The 15,629-nt window shown below is 37.9% G+C and overlaps 1 protein-coding gene and 1 long non-coding RNA gene across 2 annotated transcripts; both read left to right on the top strand.

Annotated features, from left to right (window-relative positions):
• The first annotated feature begins 4,474 nt into the window (after positions 1 to 4,474).
• On the top strand, positions 4,475 to 8,732 carry LOC107804118 (protein transport protein sft2-like). The gene is made up of 4 exons (XM_016627947.2): positions 4,475 to 5,223; positions 7,704 to 7,971; positions 8,066 to 8,170; positions 8,362 to 8,732. The coding sequence occupies exons 1-4, from the start codon at positions 5,006 to 5,008 to the stop codon at positions 8,470 to 8,472; spliced, it is 702 nt and encodes a 233-aa protein (XP_016483433.1). The 5' UTR covers positions 4,475 to 5,005; the 3' UTR covers positions 8,473 to 8,732.
• A 3,910-nt stretch (positions 8,733 to 12,642) lies between these two features.
• On the top strand, positions 12,643 to 15,609 carry LOC142168429 (uncharacterized). The gene is made up of 4 exons (XR_012698303.1): positions 12,643 to 13,735; positions 13,820 to 14,518; positions 14,592 to 15,179; positions 15,412 to 15,609. It is a non-coding gene; the product is annotated as an uncharacterized LOC142168429 (long non-coding RNA).
• Positions 15,610 to 15,629: the final 20 nt, after the last annotated feature.

Here is a 15,629-nt window from a genome sequence, read left to right as displayed (position 1 = left end):
AATGTGCTCAATTGGGTGTGGTAGCATGGGTAGGTGCTCAAAGTGTTAAACTGTGATTTTGGACAACTCCGGAACAGTCCTTAGCACGTTCGAGGACGAACATATATTTAAGTGGGAGAGAATGTAATGACCCAACAGGTCATTTTAACTTTTAGAAACCTATTCCCCAAAATAATACTCTCCGAACATGCTTTTAATGATTATTGACTTGCGGGGATGGTTGGTTCGGGATTTGAAAGCGTTTGGGTTGAAATCGGAACACTTGGTTCCTTAAGTTAGCCTTAAAAGGCCAAGTTTGACTTCGGTCAACATTTTGAGAAAACGACCTCGGAATCAGGATTTAATGGTTCCAATAGGTTCGTATGATGATTTCGTACTTGGCCGTATGTTCGAATCGGATTTTGGATAACCCGGGAGCATTTTGGCACTTAATAATAAAAATCAACTATTTGAAGGTTTAAAGTTTTTTAAAATTGGTTTGGAGTAGGTTTTTTGGAGTAATTGAAGTCCGTTTGGAATTCCGAGTTTGGGAATAGTTCTGTATAGGGACTTAACACTTGCACACAAATTTTCGTGTCATTCCGAGTAGTTTAAGTATATTTTGGCGCATTGGAAGTAAATTGAAGAACTTGAAATTCTTAAGTTTAAATCAATTTGGTTTAGGGTAAGATTCTTAGATTTGATGTTGTTTTACGCATTCCGAGAGTTCGAGCAAGTCCGTTTTATGATTTCAAACCTGTTGGTATGTTCGGGCGGGGCCCTGGGGGTCCCGAGTATTAACCGGACGAGGCTCGGACCAATTTCAGACTTGGGAGAAAAATGCTGAAGCTTTCTGCTTCTGGTACATTCGCACCTGCGCTTGGACAGCCACAGGTGCGACCCTCATAGATGCGAGCTTCAATCGCAGAAGCGGAAGGGGGAAAGAGGGCCTGCCATCGTAGGTGCAGAACATTGGGCGCATCTGCGAACATGCAGGTGCGAGAATTTTTGCGCAGATGCGACCTTGGCCCAGACGAGTGGAACTCGCACCTGCGAGGAATTTTCGCAGGTGTGAAAGCCTCATGTGCGAAAGCCGCATGTGCGGTAACCCTCCGCAGGTGCGAAAAAGCTATTCGGGCAGAATGTTAAAAATGGGCGAGGCTGAGCCATTTTTGTCCGTGTTTCCTCCATTTTTGGGCGATTTTGGAGCTGTTCGAGAGAGGTTTTCAACTATCAACTTGGAGGTAAGTTAATTCTACACCCTTTGAGTTAAATACATATATTATAAGTAGATTATAACTAGTAAATCTTAGGAATCAAAGAGTTAGATGAAAAACTTAGATTTTTATAAAAATAAGATTTTGACCACGAAAATAGTTATGGAATTGGGTAGAAATTATATATTCAAGTTCTTGAGATTATGGGTAACGTTTTCATCCAAAAATTTCCAGAATTCGAGCACGTGGGCCCGGGGTGAATTTTAGGAATTTTACCATTTTGGATAAGGTAATTTATTTAATAGATAGATTTCGAATCATTTAGCATATATTAATTATTTTATATAATATTTGGATAGTTTCGGATTTTCGGCGTCGAATCGAGAATTCAACGCGACGTGGTAATGGTAAAGTAGACTTTAAGACGAGGTAAGTCTCTTGTCTAATCTTATAAGGGGGAAAATTATCCCATAGGAATTATATTGAATAATTGTTGCTAATTGAGGGGGCTACGTATGCACGAGGTGACGAGAGTCGGTGCGTAGCTACTATAAATGCTAAAGTCCGACTTTAGGACTCAAAGCATGAATTACTTGTGTAAATTGTATTCCTTGATTAATTAATATTAATTGATATATATGAATATATTGTAAATTGTTAGATAAAGATATTAAAGGATGGAAATCTCATATGCTTGATTTTATGTTTAAATCAATTAATTATTAAAAGAAATTATTCTCCTCCCGAATTTATCTCATAATAAATATACTCTCCTTCCGGAGGTACATAAGAAAATGTCCTCCTTTCTTGTGGAGCGGGTCGAATGCCTCGGCGGGATAGATGCATCTATGGATCGCGCCGCACGTTCCTCGGCAGTGTACACGACACTCTGGATCGGGTCGTACGTCCTCGGCAGAAATCGTGCTTAATAATAATAATAATTACACGATACCTTAATAGTTTATTTCAGCTTGCGAAGCTAATTGATAAATTGGAAATCTTTGGAATTTAATGAATTATTATTCCTGCTTGTTAAGGAATTATTGTTATTTCTGTAAATGAGACTAATTGATAAATTGAAAATTTATTGAAATTGAATTGCAGCTTGTAAAGCTATTTGATAAATTTGAAGTTTTATTAAAATTGCATGATTTAAATAAATAAATTGGAAAATTGTTGCATTTGAAAGATTTTTATTATTTATCTAATTGAATAAAATTATTGTTAACTCTGTGAACCATGCTGATTTGAATAAGTTCGATTTATTTCAATTATTATTATTGACTCATAGTGAGTGTAAAAGTTGGCTATCTCGTCTCTACCACTTCGAGATTAGGCTTGATACTTACTGGGTACACGTTGTTTTCGTACTCATACTGCACTTGTTGCATATTTTATTATGCAGGTACATATATGTATAGCGGCCTTGTGGGCGCAAAGGCGTGATTAATAATTGTGGGGACATAAGTGAGCTGCATTCTATATTACGATCCGTAGCTAACAAAGTCTCCTTCAGAGTCATTATATTTTTCTGTCTAATTTGTATTCTGGACAGATGTTGTATTTTATTTTTAATTCCCTAGTAAATACTCATGCACTTGTAACACCGGATTTTGGGAATGGTTGTGAATTATTTAGAAATTTAGTTGATAAAAATATTTATCATTTACTCTATGAGTTTTATCTTTACAATTTCATTAAAAAAAATTTATTTCAAAAATACTAAAATAGGTAATTAAGTTAATTGATTATGGTTGGCTTGCCTGACAGTGGTGTCCGGCGCCATCACGGCCTTTTTTTGGATTTTGGGTCGTGACACAAGACTTGTGATTAGGGGTGATGCACAGGTTGATGGAGTGAATTTCACTGAAACCTTTTCACCTGTTGTGAAGTTGTTTACTGTTAAATGTCTTATAGCTGTTGCTATCAAGCAAGGTTGATCTCTGTTTCAGCTTGTTGTGAATAATATTTTCCTTCATGGTGATTTACATGAAGAGGTTTATATGAAGCTTCCTCAAGGTCTTTCCATTTCTTCATATTCCTCATTTACCCCCTTAGTTTGCAAGCTAAAGAATTCCCTCTATGGCTTGAGGCAAGCTTCTAGACAATGGTACGCAAAGTTGTCCCAAGCTTTGTGTTCAAAAGGGGTATACTCATTTCTTAAATGACTATTCCTTGTTTGTAAAAAGGTCTTCTGGTGACATTGTAATTCTTGCTGTATATGTAGATGATACCATCTTAAAAGGGAACAATCTTGTTGAGATTTCTGCTTTAAAGAAATTTTTGGATAATGAATTTAAAATAAAAGATTTGGGTCTGTTACACTATTTCTTGGGCATTAAGATCAGTACTTCTCTTGATGGTGTCTTCCTAAATCAAAGAAAGTTTGTCTTGGATTTACTTAAAGAATATAACTGTTTGGAGGTGACCCCTGTTGTTTCTCCTTTGGATTTGAATTCCAAGTTGAAGGCTGATTCTGGGAATTGTTTGCTCATCCTGAAAGGTACGTGAGTTTAATTGGCAAGCTTATATTCTTGACTTATACTCGACCTGATCTCTGCTTTGGTGTGCAACATTTAAGTCAGTTTCTACAAGCCCCCAGGTTTCCTCATATGACTGCTACCTTCTATATGTTGAGATATTTGAAGGGCACCATTGATGTTGGGCTATTCTACTCTAACTTTCCTTATTGTACTCTCACAGCATATTTTGATAGTGATTGGGGCAGCTTGCCCTGATACTCGCAAGTTTGTCTCTGATTTTTGTGTCTTTTTGGGTGATTGTTTGGTGGCCTGGAAATCTAAGAAACAACATGTTGTTTCCCTCTCCTCAGTTGAGGCAGAATATAGGGCACTGAGTAAAGTGGTGGCTGAACTAACTTGGCTCTCTAGGTTGCTTCCTGACCTTTCTGTTCCTATTTTTTATCCTGTTTCTGTTTTTTGTGATAATCAGGCTGCCATTCACATTGCTAAGAACCCGGTGTTTCACAAGAGAACCAAGTATATCGAGGTGGATTGTCATTTTGTGAGGAAGAAGTTAGCAGATGGCTTGATCCAATTGTTTCATATTTCCACATCTAATCAACTTGCCGACATCTTCACTAAGCCTCTTACTAGTGTACTTCATCAGTCCTTCTTGTCCAAGTTGAAGGTGTTCTCCCCCTCCAACTTGAAGGGGGTGTTGGGCTATTCGATTACTTGGCCGTAGGCCAAATAAGGCAACCTTAATGACTTAGCCAGCTACTATTTTATTTGTACATAGCTATTAGTTGTTTAGTTAGGCTTCTTTTGTAATGATTACTTATTTGTAAAAGCAATACATTTGAGCCACAAATCACTTTCTCTTATTTCCTCTCTTCTCGAACATTCCACAGAGATCCTAATCACCTTCTTCCCAAAATCCTGCTCGATTCAGAATGTTCACTACATCAAACCAAATGATCAACAAAAAATAATTTCAATATAATTAATCACAACATTATTAATACATACTATTCACTACTATTCTTGCAACTTACCAAACCGCCCCTTAAAAGGTAGAAAAAGGGGAACAGTTTCCATATGATGATAACAAGACACTGATCTGTTGCTTAAGGACCAAGGTTGAAAGTTGGGAAAAAAAGAAGAAGAGAAAGTGGAAAGTGAAAACGATAGATCATTGTAGTACCCGGAATATGAGTTGGCGGTAGGTGGGAAAGTAGCAAGCAATTGTGTCTCCGGCGGGGCAGATCCGGTTCAAAATTTCCTTACAACTAGTAATGCGATAAGTGAGCCTAAGGCAGTAGTGGACCCGTCGGAAAGAGATTCATAATGCAGAAGTGGTTTTCAGCGGGCGGCGGCGGTGGGGAAGATCCATATGTTGAGCAACAACAAACTTCTTCTTCAACTCCTTCTTTGCTGGCTGATTGGAATTCGTACGCATCCGCTAAATCATCGGAAGAGAGCGCCAGCACTGCGTTCATCGGCAGCTTCGATCTCGAATCCGCCGTTCGTTCTGCTAACGATACCGTTTCTGGCACTTTTAACGTGTAAGCTCCTCTGTCATTAATCATTCCTCACACTGCAATTTCCTTTTCTTCTGTAATTTGTCCATTGAAGGAATTGGTAAGTTATACTAATCCAATTAGGGCTCTTGAAACGTTTTGTATTTCCTTAATTCTCGCTGATCAAACGTTGAGAATTTTCTGAAATGATTTGGATTTGGTAGTTGATGCGACAAACTTATTGAGATGCTTTATTGATTAAGAAATGTACCTTGGATCTAGTCAACTCTAAAAGTTAGTTTATTAGTTGAGGATTATCCAAGACCATATACCCATTCCCTCAATTAACGTGGGCCACTCTTAACATTATCTAACTCTTCTTTGCTCTCATGAGCTTTATTTTGCTAAATATGCATATCCACCTAGTCAAACCAGGATAGGGAGTCCTAGATAGTACTGAATTTAACAAATGAGCCTTATAATGACGAATAACAAAGACAACAAGGAGATACTTTATGCGGTTTAGTCAATGTGACTTAGTCCGCGGGCGGAGAGGAGCAAGTCCATTATATCAACTGGTGTGACGGGACAAATTAGAAGACTCTGCGTGTGTAGCTACAGAAATATATTTGATGCTCGCTTCCCCGAAAAGGATCTAGAAGAGTCATTCTTAACATAATATCTATTACTTAAGATCTAACTTATAGGAAAGGCAAAAGTAGCAGTGTAACAAGGTTTTGTGTTGCCAACATTGCTACATAGTGAGTTGCAGCCTGCACAGTTATATATATATATATATATATATATATATATATATATATATATATATATATATATATATAACTAACTTAACTAACAAGTATTGCAATGTTATAACTTATGTGCGGACACTGATTCCACTGTTGAGTGAAAGTCTGATACAGAGCTATGAGAGAAGCATTAAGCTGTGCAAGCTAAGACTTTATTTTATTTTGATGTACTGTTGGAAATTCTGGGCTCTCAAAGAACCTTGCTTCAAGCAACCAGTTGGAAAACTTAACAGTGCATCCCATAAACATCACCGTTAAAGGCCTAGCTGAAATGCTACTGCCTTTTCACAAGATACTAATTCTTGCCACATCAATGGCATTGCAGTTATCTGATTAAAGTTACAATAGAGCATAGATTAACAGTCTAACAAGAAATTCCTCCTACTTAGCTAAACATTCTTGAAATAACAGGAGACATATCTGCCTTCAGATCTGATATCATATGACATATGCTAGTAACGATAAAACATAATGCTTGCCATGTCAGTGGATCAAATGTATAGGACTAAAGTTGCCGGAGGACATGGATTAACAAGAAATCCTTTAACTTGGCGATAAACATTCTCGAGGGCGCATCTAAGAGTCCAGCTGCATTGTCATATGCTTTTTCTGAGAAAGCTTTACCTAAACAGTTGTCTAAAAATAGAGGGGAGCGCTGTGACCAAATTTAAATGTCTAAATTATAATTGTGTGGGTAGTTCCTTCCTCTAGAAAATTCTCCTTACCTACAAATTATATGTCAAAGGTGTTGATTCAGATTAAAATAGGTGGGATCCTTCATCCAGGATAGTGCTTCCCTACTTTGCTGCCGAGGGATAAGTAGAGAAAGTGGGAGCCAATCATATTCAGGAAGAGAAAGAATCTTTAATCCCCCCCCTCCCCCCCCCCCCCCAAAAGAAAAAGAGAAAAGAACTTTAATGTGATTGATATTTCGTGTTGTCTGAGCCATTATTCTGGGAGATCGTAAATCTGTGCATGTTATGAACTTTATGAGACAATCTGATTTTCTAAAAACAAAAGAACTTTATGAAACAGAGGGCTTGAGGGCTTGATAGCAGAGTAATGAAAGGCACGAGTGAGATAACAATAAGGGCTTGATAGCAGAGTAATGAAAGGCACGAGTGAGATAACAATAAGGGTCCTCGAAACAACAAAGATCTGTAGTTAGCTGGCTAGAACTTATCGCCGGAGAAAGAATCCTCTTTCAGTGCAGCTTGGAGTCTTGGTCATGTCTATTTATCATATCTGTTATCAATGTTGTGAAACTTAATTCTTCTGTAAGTAAGTACAATGACACATGAGGTATTGGAATCGCATAAAATTGTAGTTAGCTGGTTGGAACTTATCACAGAAGAAAGGATCCTCTTCCATTAAAGCTTGGAGTCTTCTTGTCATGGACTGATTTCTGTGAAAGCCATTTCTTCTATAATTCATACTTTGTGCCAATGATATGTCTTTATTTTGAACGAGTGTGTTATGGTTGCTTGGTATACTTCCAATCTTGTTTCTTCATTAATTGTGTATTGTGATACCATATTTAGCATGTGTTATAGTTTTACTTATTTCAGACAAACGAAATCATGGACCGGAGAGAAGCTTTACAGTGAAATGCCATATGACTGTTGTATTTCTTCCCTGCTTTTTTGAATGCGCTGATATTTTGAGTTATTTGAGTAATGTTTCGCTGAGAATAGTGGTTTGTGGATCCTTATTCAGGGTTTCCAAAGGAGTGAGAGACATTCCAGGGAACTTTCAGTCTGCCACTAGCAACATACCTTCTGGAAAAGCCCTCATGTATTTTGGCCTATTCATGGCGACCGGAGTCTTCTTCATTTTCATGGCATTTACTTTGTTCCTCCCAGTGATAGTATTGGTGCCCCAGAAATTTGCCATTTGCTTTGCTCTTGGATGTTCCTTTATTATTGGGTCATTCTTTGCACTTAGGGGTCCAAAGAATCAGTTTGCTCATATGTTCTCAATGGAGGTATTTTCTTTTTCCCCTTACTGCTGGTCCGTGTTGCTCTCTGTCTATGGGTTATTGTCCTCTGATCTTTTCTCTTCCCCGTCATCTGTACCAGAGGCTTCCTTTTACACTAGGATTCATAGGCAGCATGATGGGCACACTCTATGTTTCCATGGCACTCCATAGCTATATCCTTTCAGTGCTCTTTTCTGTGCTTCAGGTATTTACACTTTCAGTGTTCTTATTTTCGTTTCGTCAGTTCTTTTTCTTTTTTCACCTTTTGCAGTTATTTGTTGTCATGATAATTTATCCCTCCCTCCCCCCCTCTCTCTCTCTCTTCCAGTTTTCAACTAACATAGAAGCAATTATCATTAATTGAATCTTGGCGTTGACAGTTTCCTGTCATTTTAGGTTCTGGCATTAGCATATTATGCAATTTCTTACTTTCCCGGTGGCTCTGCTGGCTTGAAATTTCTCTCATCTTCTATGATTTCTTCAGTAATGAAATGCTTTGGCAGGTGAAATGCTTTAGCATGTGTAAAATTTCTGCAGATTTTACGCTTTATATCTTTCTATACGACTGTTCAATAGTATACATTCTATAGTTGTAGACCTATATTGTGAAGCGATGGCAGACAATTTTGACAAAATAAGTTCAGTTTCTCCTTTGAAGCCTCATCGGATTTGTGCCGTGTGTTTACTACTCAATTGTATTCTATGACAACAATGTATATATCCTGAATTGTTCTTGAAGTTTGTCGAAGTGAAGAAAATTGGAAAAAGTAGCTGAAGTATAAATAGACTTCACAAGGTTTTTAGTAGAAGATAACAACAACAACAACAACAACAAACCCTGTGTAATCCCACTAGTGGGGTTTTGGGGGAGGGGTAATGTGTACGCAAATCTTACCCCTACCTTGAGAAGGTAAAGAGGTTGTTTCCGGGTTTTTAGTAGAATATAAGTTGTAAAATTCATGGAGATAGATTTGTATATGAAAGCAAAGGAAAAATGAGATTCTCTAGGAAAACGTCTTCATTTCAATTTCTGGTTTCTATCGGTAGCCGTTTAGGTATTAAGACACCTCTAGCTCATTATTTTGTTCGGTAATTTTGCAAGACAGAAATGCAGTTAAAAGCTAAGGTTAATTCAAATAAATAATCATTTATTACTTTTGTGTTGAAAGCCATCCAGCATGTTAATTTTTAATTTAGTAATATAGAGTTAAGTTGCTTGATACAGCTGATCTTGTTAGGTGCTTCACAATCAAAGTTTGTGATGATCTCTTGGCTAGACTAATAGCCTGCTTGGCCAAGTTTGTAAAATCAGCTTATTTTGAGAATGCTTTTCTCAAAAGTACTTTTCAAAAAAGTGTTTTTGGTGAGAAGCAATTTGTGTTTGGCTAATTAATTTGAAAAACACTTTTGAACAATAATTAGTGTGTGGCCAAGCTTTTGAAAACTACTTCTAAGTGTATTTTTCTCAAAAGTGCTTTTAGAGAGAAGCTACTTTTTTCTTCTGCTATTCAAAAAATGCTTCTGCTTCTCCTCAAAAACACTTTTTCCTTCTAAAAGTTTGGCCAAAAACCTCTATTTTTGGCCAAAAAAGCACTTTTGACCAAAAAAAAAAAGCTTGGCCAAACAGGCTATAAAAGTGGTATGATAACTTGGGCTTTAGGGGGCAACTTGTCCGGCTAAGGTCGTAAGTAAACGGGTTTCAATACACAGCAGGATGGTAGAAATGACACCAGGTAGCCACTTTAAAGGGTTGCTATTTAGGAATTAGCTAGTGCGTCCCGATTTCAGTTTTTCAATTCAAATTTTCCGGATAAAAATATCCTGAATTGTTCGGAAGTTGAGATTTTTAGTTTAAAATTTCAGGACAAAATTAGTACTGGCTAATCTCTAAATAGCGTCCTTGAAAATGACTATCTGTGCACTTGCCCCTCATTTGGGGTTGTCACTAACCTAAGATATGACGGTTCATGCACTTAGGTCAAGGTATAAACAATAACAACAACAACAACAACAATAAAAAAAAAATTCAGTCTAGTCTCACAAGTGGGGTATGGGGAGAGTAGAGTGTACACATACTTTACCCATGCCTTTAAAAAGGCAAAGAGACTGTTTCCGGTAGACCCTCGGCTCATGAAGGAAAGAGGGAATATGATTGGACTCTTATATTGATCCAAAATGAATTATCCTCTTTACCTCCTAGATTAATGACAAAGTTATCGTACGAGGAATTTCACAGTATCTATGTTATGGTAATGATGAGCGCAAAGCAAGTGTATAAAAATTCAGAGGCGAAGCCAAGATTTGAAGTTTATGGGTTCAGAATTGTAGTCTTTTTAAGTACTGGGTTCTAATTAATAATTTGTACATTTTAAATAAATTTATTCAGACAATATAAGGTTTGGACCAAATTTATTAGGTTCGGCCGAACCCGTAATCAGCATGTCGGCGGACTGTAAAAACTAAAGCGCACTAGCCAGATAAAATATACTTTTGTATCATATCCATATGGATTGAATTTAAATAATGTTCTAGAAATTTTTGGCTATACACTATTTAGGATGAACAAACATTTAATTTGAGATGATTAATAGCTGCGATTAACAAACTAAATTAAAAGTAAGTAAAAATTGATCGCCGGAAGACGAGTTGAACAACACAATAATTATCAATGGGAGAAATAAGATCAATTGACGAGACATGTGCAAGACTACTATCTCGGGATTCAATGCTTGTTTTAGTTCACTTCTAAAATATTACTGATTCTTGCGAATTCACTGGTTGATTAGATTATTCTCATAGTCAAGGTTTTTCCTTCGAATAAACTTCAAGTCCAAGAGATAAACTAATAGAAAGCTCTGTGAACAATTGCTATGAATTATTGATGGTTTTAGTCTTAAGGTTATTTCTCACGAATGTTTTCCTCTCTTGCGATTACTTAGAAGAATCACGAATTGAAACTAGCATACGATGCAAATATATTTAATAAATCACTCTTTCGATTAAGAAAGATAATGAGTAATTCTACAATGTAATCAAAACTCCATTAATTAATTCAAGCAAATAATAATATTCGAATCTCTAAATAGATAATTAATTTACCATGTCTGTCAAAATCCTTAAGGAAAACTACTCAATAACAGTGGGAGAAATCACCACAAATAAAGTTAGAGAATAAGAAAACATTAATGTAATATACCATTCAAACTCGCGTATTGAATTAGTGGAAGGATGGTGAATTCTTGTGTCTTAAAGTCTCTGTGCTCTCTCAACCCTCCGTAGGTCAAAAATTCCCCCAAAGAACATATTTTAGATGTATTTGTATTGTAAATAAAATATTCTTGGACGAAATTGTCCTTAATGACCCGAATTGAAATTCTTGCCGTCAAAATAAACTGTTGCGTTGCATCATACGATATGCACTGTGCGTCACACTAGGGGACCAAAACCAAAATGTGATTTTTTGGACTCAAAGAATAAAAATATGTGGAAAAAATATATAGTGACCAAAATATATATAGCGTCTTTTTAAAAGCGAAAAACTATAGCGTCTTTAGTTAAGACGTTATATATATAACGTCTTAACAAAAGACGCTATATATATAATATAGATCGTCTTCTTCCTTCCCCCAAAACAGAATCATCGTAACCCCCCCCCACCCCCTTTTTTTTTAATCCAGCGGCCCCCCCTCCATTTTTAATCAAAAGAAACTTGTGTGGAGCCCACCCGTCCCACAAAAAATAAAGATTCTCGGTCCCACGTGCTAGCTAATGCGTTATCTCGGACATTGTTGCTTGTTTCGACTCCAAATCATAAAATCTCCGACTTTCTAAAAACCTTAAATCGAGGTATTCCGACTTAGTTTTTGTTAAAAATTGTATAAAAAATACATATTAGTTATTTTTTATGTGCTTTATGTTATTTTGTGATTGTTTTGCGATTTAACTAATTTGTTATTTTTTATCCGGACTATAGTTTTAGTGTGCTAAAAAAATTCGTAAAATAGAGAAATTGTTATTAGTTGTTAAAAAAATATTAATTAGTTACTTTTTACTGTGGTATATGTATTTTCATGGTTGTTTTGTGATTAAATTGATTTGTTATTTTTATCCGATTTAGGTTATTTATTTGCTAAAAGACTAGTAAACTAGATAAATTGTTACTTTAGTTCCCTGTAGTGGTATCTTGTGGCCTAATGTAGTGCTCGTATTTGTAAGGTAGTGACCTTTTAGCGTAGTAAAACGCAGTGACCTTTAGCGTAGTATCCTTGTAGTTATAGAAATTAATAATTTAAGTATCTCTTATTCCCAAAAATACGTCAAAAAGCTGATAGTTCAAACACAAACTATCTCCAATTATAGTCAACAAACGTAAGAACATAAGAATTCAGGATACATTGGTGCTACTGGGCCTCAAATATTGTGTCTGGGACTAAAATGTGAATATTTAATAATTAAATCTTGTATAGTTATGAAAATTAATTATTTAATTTTAGTATAGTAAAAAATAAGTTAGTAACAAACAAACAAACATATTTTATATAAAATAATAAAACTAACATATTAAATAATAAAACTAACATATTGAATAATAAAACTAACATATACAATAATAAACTAACATATAAAATAACAGACCTGTTGAGTAAAAAATTAAAAAAAATTTCTCATCATGAACATAAGAATTTAGGATACATTGGTGCTATTGGGCCTCAAATATTGTGTCCGGAACCAAAATGTGAATATTTAATAATTAAATCATGTATAGTAAAAAATAGGTGAATAACTAACAAACATATAAAATAATAAAACTAACATATTAAAGTAACATATAAAATATAAAATTATAATATTGAAAATGTATCAACCTAATTAACAATATAGTAAAAATATCGAATAAAATTTAATATTCAAGGTACTGCAATATATTTAAGCAATGGAAAAGAAAAATAATGTAATTAATTTTATTCAATTTACAGTAGTCGTCATGGAGGTTCCGCCTTTGCATCCCGGACCTGCCTCCCTAGAGCTACTATTACTACAGGCCGAGCATAGGTCTTCCTACATACGGGAAGGGCAGTTATTGGCCCAGACTTTATGTTTTAGGAGAGTAGACGATATGTGGGACTTTCTTAAGACCCGCCAGCTCCATCCCCGTATACTCAGATGCCTGCATGATATGGGTTTCTATAGGATCGTTGAGATCGGCCGGCTGCAACTGGATTGGTCGTTGATCACGGCTTTGATAGAGCGGTGGCGACCAGAGACACACACATTCCATTTGCCCATTGGCGAGGCCATTATCATGCTGCAAGACGTGGAGGTTCTGTATGGGCTGCCGGTTGATGGACTTCCTGTTACTTTGCCGCATGCCATGAGAGATTATACGGGAGATCAGTACCTAGAGATGTTGCAGCGGCTCACCGGTTTCCGGCCAGAGGATGAGGGTGTATTGGTTGGGACTAGTCGTCTTGAGTTGACGCCCGTCCGGCTGCATTTGGAGGCCATGCATGATGACATTACTCATGATACACCGGATCATCATATTAACCGGTACACGAAGCTGTTGCTGCTGCTTATATTTGGAGGCGTATTGTTCCCGAACACTTTGGGAAACCTAGTCAGCTTGAGATTTCTTCATCATCTTGAGCGGTTAGATGATTTACATCAGTACAGCTAGGGTGCTGTTGTTCTTGATTACTTGTACAGGCAGATGTGCCGGGCATGCATGAGCACCCAACGAGACGTTGCAGGATTTATGCCGCTGCTGCAGGTGAAAACATAGTTAAATACTCTCTTCATTATAACATACATCATAAAAATATACCTTAAATTTTACGTCCAAATTGTATATTAGGTTTGGGCCTGGGAGCGGTTCCTGCAGTTTCAGCCACCTCTACCACCCATAGCTCAGGATGCACCACCTCCACTGTTTCTCCCTTTGGCTAGGATGTGGGTTGATAGGTGAGGATATGGACGCGAGTACGAGGCTCGACATAATCTCCCCTATTGCAGGGATTTGTTGGATTTGCTGGAGGACGCGCAGATAATTCTATACTTAAGTTTACTTGGCCTGGATTTATATGTGTTGCGTATACTCACGGTTCCTGTTTTTATGTAATAGTTCATTTGGAGGCCATACAACGACGAGCTAATAGCTAGTTTGCCCGATTATTGCTCGACCGGGCGACTTATCTGGAGCTCTTCTATCCCGTTGATGTGTCTCGATATTGTCGAGCATCATGCCACCGAGTGAGTCCTTCGCCAGTTTGGTCGACCGCAGCTTGTACCTCCACCGCCCGCTTGGCTTATGACACATTACCAGCGGGATGATCGTTCTAGGGTTGACCAGGCATATGAGGCATGGCTAGAGTTGCAGATCGAGACTTGGGACCAGCGGCATGACTTGATTCCGCCACCCCCTCCACCCGATCTTATGGATGGTGAGCATGCGTATATGGGCTGTTACCGCAGCATTACCCGACTTTTCGTCGGGAATCCCGTTCATCGAGCTGGCGGTCGGTTCGTTCCATACGCCGGGAGGCATGAGACGCCGGTATGTTATTTGGTATACTTAGTTATAATGTTAACATTACCGTTTCGCAATTAATATTTTACATGTTGTACAGGTTATTGGCCTACATTTGTTCCACAAGTTGGGACTGCAGATGCAATAGCATACCGGCGAGGGAGCAGTCGCTTTGCATGACTATTTCCTGCAGGTTACAGATTTGGCTGCCCGGACATTGCAGGGAGCCCGGGATGATGAGCGCTTAGGACACGAGGTTGATTATATAGAGCCAGAGCAGTACCATCGTAGGCCAGCAGTTCGGCCTGCACGTGGTCGACGTGGCAGGGGTGTCCCATGAGGTTGTGGGGGTCGGTGAGGAGGTGGTCCCCAGCAAGGGGGCGTTGAGACACCTGTTGAGGATGTTGGAGTTGATCAGCTGGGTGGCCGCCCTGAGCCACAGTCAACTCCTAGTGATATCCCGTCATTTAGCCTGGGGCTTACTCCAGGGACTTCGCAGGTGACCCCGCCAGCTCCATTGTTGATCGCGGGCACGGCCTTTACCTCACATGACTGGGATGCGTATTTTCCTGACCCTCCAGAGGCATCGACTATTGATGTTGTTCGTCCGCTACGAGATGTGGATAGTGGGCGCCGACTGAGTTATGGCTCATCATCGAGGGATGCTGAGGATCTTTCACAGGATTTGGTTAGTTTGTATTACTATTACTTATATTTGTGTTTATATCATTGATTAGTCATAAAAATGTAAAGCCTGTTTTTTTTTGAAATCATCTTCCTCGCCCGTCACGGACAGACCTGAGACAGATGATTATATTGAGGAGCCGCTGAGACCATGATAAGATATTTTAATTTTTTTTAGCTAACACGTACATTACTAATATATATTTCATATACTAAAATATCTCATTATTCTGTAGGTTACTGCTGGATCGACGGCCCCTTCTACTGAGCCTGCCAGCCTTACTGACGATCATGATGCAACGCATCCTCCGATAAAGAGGCGACGTGATGAGGATAATCCTCATAGTGTAGCCGGGCGGGATGGGATGCGCCTCAGGCCAGCGGCTGCTTTAAAGCATAAAAGCTGTGGGACACATTGATTTTTTTTTGATTTTATGTACATATGACAATGAGT

This window comes from Nicotiana tabacum, chromosome 2, assembly GCF_000715075.1.
Source record: "Nicotiana tabacum cultivar K326 chromosome 2, ASM71507v2, whole genome shotgun sequence".
Lineage (NCBI taxonomy): Eukaryota > Viridiplantae > Streptophyta > Magnoliopsida > Solanales > Solanaceae > Nicotiana > Nicotiana tabacum.
The sequence above is the reverse complement of the archived record's forward strand: the minus strand, read 5'-3'. Positions and strand labels throughout refer to the sequence as shown.

Bases quoted from the DNA above. Each gene is read 5' to 3' on its own strand.
- LOC107804118 (XM_016627947.2), top strand. From the start codon at position 5,006: ATGCAGAAGTGGTTTTCAGCGGGCGGCGGCGGTGGGGAAGATCCATAT. The intron at 5,224-7,703 runs GTAAGCTCCTCT...ATCCTTATTCAG, and splicing joins GTTTCTGGCACTTTTAACGT to GGTTTCCAAAGGAGTGAGAG. The intron at 7,972-8,065 runs GTATTTTCTTTT...CATCTGTACCAG, and splicing joins CTCATATGTTCTCAATGGAG to AGGCTTCCTTTTACACTAGG.